The 3,725-nt window shown below is 51.0% G+C and overlaps 1 protein-coding gene across 2 annotated transcripts; it reads right to left on the minus strand.

Annotated features, from left to right (window-relative positions):
* Window positions 1-944: 944 nt before the first annotated feature.
* Window positions 945-3,196, minus strand: PV06_07934. Of its 2 annotated transcripts, XM_016409219.1 has the most exons (5): window positions 2,915-3,196; window positions 2,763-2,859; window positions 2,405-2,705; window positions 2,265-2,355; window positions 945-2,213 (listed from the first exon to the last, which is right to left on the minus strand). In XM_016409219.1, exons 1-5 carry the CDS (start codon window positions 3,171-3,173, stop codon window positions 1,186-1,188), a joined length of 1,776 nt encoding a protein of 591 aa, XP_016260973.1. In that variant the 5' UTR covers window positions 3,174-3,196; the 3' UTR covers window positions 945-1,185. The 2 variants fall into 2 exon arrangements, with proteins under 2 accessions (XP_016260973.1, XP_016260974.1); XM_016409220.1 differs by having other exon boundaries at window positions 2,405-2,859.
* Window positions 3,197-3,725: the final 529 nt, after the last annotated feature.

Below are 3,725 nucleotides of genomic sequence, written 5' to 3' on the forward strand. Positions count from 1 at the left end.
GGTCGCGTGGTGGTCCGATCGCATCCAACAGCGCACGCCGTTCTTGATGGGCGGCTTCGCCATCGCCTGTGTCGGGTTCATCGGCGAGCTGGCCATCCCTCACCCTCGCCTGCCCGGCGTGACCTACTTTTTCTTGTTCCTCGTCGCCATCGGTCTGTACTGCCCCTTTACGTGCGTGGTCACGTTGGTCGGCAACAACCTCGCCCCGTCGAGCAAGCGTGCTGTCGGCATGGCACTGTTGATCAGTGTTGGAAACGTGAGTCAACTTCTCTTTTTGTTGGTTTCTCTTCATTTGGAGGTCACACTGACTTTTGACCCTTTTCTTTCTTTCTAGATGGGTGGTATCTGTGGTTCCAACATCTACTTCGCGGCCGAGGCTCCCAAATACCCAACCGGTTTCGGTGTGTGTCTCGCCATCTGCTTCCTTTCCATCGTCGCGGCCGTTGTCCTCCGCATCGCCTACCGCCGCGAGAACAACAGGCGTGACGAGTACGTCGCCAGGGAGGGAGAGGCCACCATCAAGGCCAGGTTCACCGAGCAGGAACTCTTGGAACTCGGAGACTTGAGCCCCTTCTACAGATACACTCTGTAAACGTCGAAAGAATGGGCCAGAGTTGAGAGGGAACGAAAACACACACAAGGGACAAGTTTATATATTCCACTTAGGGAATGAACCATCAAGCCAGACAGGGTCAGTCATCACAGTAACGGTATCAGTATACCTGGCTGGCCTGCTGGCCACAAAAATGGATAGTACGGATTGTCAATGTTCACCTAGGTACTCAATCGATAATGATCCAGTGCGATTGTCGGGAATTTAGGGGTATAAGCCTCGCGTCCCGAAAATAGCATTTTTGGATACGAAAAATATGAACAAAACATCGTTTTCCATTATCCAACTGGTAGAACATAACTATGCTCGGAGACGGTGACCCCCCCCCCCCCCCCAAGTGGGTCCAAATCTACTCTTCCTTCATAACACTTATTAAAACTTATCAAATGTTTCCATACCCTCGAGAAAAGGCTGAATGGGTCAGATATTCTCAAAGCAGAATAATCTCTGCAAACGGGTATGCACACTCTGGCAGAGAAGAATTAACTCGCAGAAGAGACGCCATCAAAATTTAACCTTGCCACTTCACCCGATCTGATATTTCTGTTCGGAGGAAATCGTTGCTTTTTTCCTTAATACGAAGTCTCTTCCCTTGCATTCTGACGCGAATCGAGACGAAAATCCTCCGTAAAGAATGCGAGGGCGAAAGGAATGAAGACAATCACGAGCTGAGGGATGCATAGTTGACGATAGGCAGCGTTGAACGATCGAATGACCATATCGTGGGGATTGGCGGATTTCGCCGTGTTCACGTCGCCCACGATTGCGGCGATATCGTCGGCGGAGAGGAAGTCTCCAGCATATCTCCTCAGCTGTCGAGGCAATTGATGAGTCCATATCCCCGTAGAGATGGCAGACCCTATCGATCCTCCCAAGGACGACCAGAGGCCCAGCAGAGCGACAGCGATGCTGAGGTCGGTATGATGCACTGAGCCTTGCGAAGCCACGGTTGAACATGTGACCGACATGCATCCGCCAAGGTTGAGAAGAAATTGAGCCCAGAAGAGTGTTGCGGTGTTGTAGTGCCCGCCAGACGAGTAATAGTTGATTCCTGCACCGACGATGCGGATTGCGAGCGAGACGATCTGTAGAGTCTTGTAGCGATGTGTGTATCGCTGGATGATCCCTGCTATGAGACCGAAGAAGCAGACGGTGACCGTTTCGATCTGGTTCATGTAGGTATAATCACGGGTTGAATAGTCTTGGATGACGTACAACCGTGTCGACCAAAAGGTGTCGGTCAAATTGGATCCGAGCTCGTAGAGGAATTCAATGCCGACGCAGAGGACGAAAGTCCGATTGAGGATTCTCTTCGGCATCAAAGGGTAACGAGTGCCCCATCCCTCCCACAAAATCAGTGCGATGAACAAAATACCTCCGACAGTCTGCATAGCGATAAGCGAAGGATTTTTCCATCCGTGAGACGCCGTGTAGGACAGACTAGAAGGAGCCAGCAGGAGGGCGAAGGAGAAGCCGAGGAGGACAAAGCCGAAGAGATCGGCTGTCTTCAAACGGGACCAGATTGCTGAGACTGTAGAACTTTTGGTGCCATGAGCAGACTGCGCGTGCATCTCGCGAGATGGAGCAGTCGAAGAGTTTACTGTAATCGGTTAACGATATAGCATGTACTGAGAACAGCGACTTGACTTACAGCCCAGCTTGATGGCGCGACGGTCAGCCCAATAGAGGGCAATGATAATAGGCGCGAGGCACACAGGCATGATGATGCAGAACATACCAAACTATAGCGGTCAGCTTCGTCGGAAATACGGCACATTGACACGGACGTACACCCCATCGCCAATTTTGCAATCCTAAGCCGTCGGTAATATTTCCAGCAACAAAAGCAAATGGTATGTATGAGAGATCCAGAACACTGATCATGAAGCCCCGCCATTGCAATGTGGTCAGATCGGCGACAAGCAGGGTTTCCAGATACTCCAACCCAGAATTTCCGAGCGTGTAGACAATTTGTCCCGCGCACACTGCGGATACGGTCGATGACACGGCGGTCACAAGATATCCGAGCGTGTATATGCAAGTAGAGAGGAGTAACGTCGTTGGACGGGTGGTGAAGTTGGCCATTTCCGCCCTTTAAAATCAGTGTTCGCCCCGAGACATTCACAAGCTGAACAGAATGATGCCTTACCAGAAGGGAGAAGTTACACCAGAGATGATCGAAGTAATGATGGAGATAGTCCCTATCACTGGCTGGCTAGAGTATTCAGAAGTAGCAAACTGAAGGTCTATGTTGTGTTGTCAGCTGGGCGCTTCACGGTATTGTGATCTTCTGTCACGCACACACATAGGTTGTATCGCTATCGAGGCTAATGGCAAACGTCCAGGTAAGAAAGGCGGCACAGAATCCCCAAAACCGCCAGGATCGACCGAAGACGGCGTAGAATGACTCGATTCGACTGGACCCGGTCGCCTGGTGCACCGACACGTTCTCGTTTGACAGACTGTCCGTAGGTGCACCCTCGGTAAGGTCTGTAATTGCCGCTGATACATCAGCCTCCTCATGGCGGAAATGCTTCGCAAAAGCATGAATCTTCACCATGATGGGCAAAACGACGGGTGAGATAGGTCAGACACAGAATTGAGCAGAGCCCCTTCACCCCTTATGAATGGGCCATCGAGCCGACCTCCGAAAGTATGTCGCCGAACCCATGTCATTTGTGTAGCCCTCACAGCACCCGACATCGCCTCTACATACCCAGTGCCACTTACCATTCCTTCTCAGGCATGGTGAAAAAGCCACATGAGAAAAGCCTTTGACCTGATGGAACGTTCAAGTACTCCATGGCCATGTAGTGGGGAAAATCTAATCAGATTACTGGTATCTTATCGAATCAGATGATCCACTCCGGGCTCGCAGCTGCGGAATCGGAGCGAGCTCCAAAACGCTTGACGTAACGCATTCGCCTATGAATCTCTCATATAAGCAGGTTAAGCCTTCTCGGACTGAGCTTGAAAGAGAGGACATCTTCAGATCCCGCTTCTCATAGTGCTGCCCAAACATCAGAGCTGTGGGCTCCTCGAAAGTCCATCTATGTGGGGCCTTATTAGACTTCGAGAACAAGCTCCTCCTTAACCTCTTAACCCTCTTCAA

This window comes from Exophiala oligosperma, assembly GCF_000835515.1.
Source record: "Exophiala oligosperma strain CBS 72588 unplaced genomic scaffold supercont1.7, whole genome shotgun sequence".
Classification (NCBI taxonomy): domain Eukaryota; kingdom Fungi; phylum Ascomycota; class Eurotiomycetes; order Chaetothyriales; family Herpotrichiellaceae; genus Exophiala; species Exophiala oligosperma.

Coding starts and splice junctions, on each gene's coding strand:
- PV06_07934 (XM_016409219.1), bottom strand. CDS start 3,173: ATGGTGAAGATTCATGCTTTTGCGAAGCATTTCCGCCATGAGGAGGCT. Junction 2,706..2,762: donor GGTGTAACTTCTCCCTTCTG/GTAAGGCATCAT, acceptor CTGATTTTAAAG/GGCGGAAATGGCCAACTTCA. Junction 2,356..2,404: donor TGCAAAATTGGCGATGGGGT/GTACGTCCGTGT, acceptor TGACCGCTATAG/TTTGGTATGTTCTGCATCAT.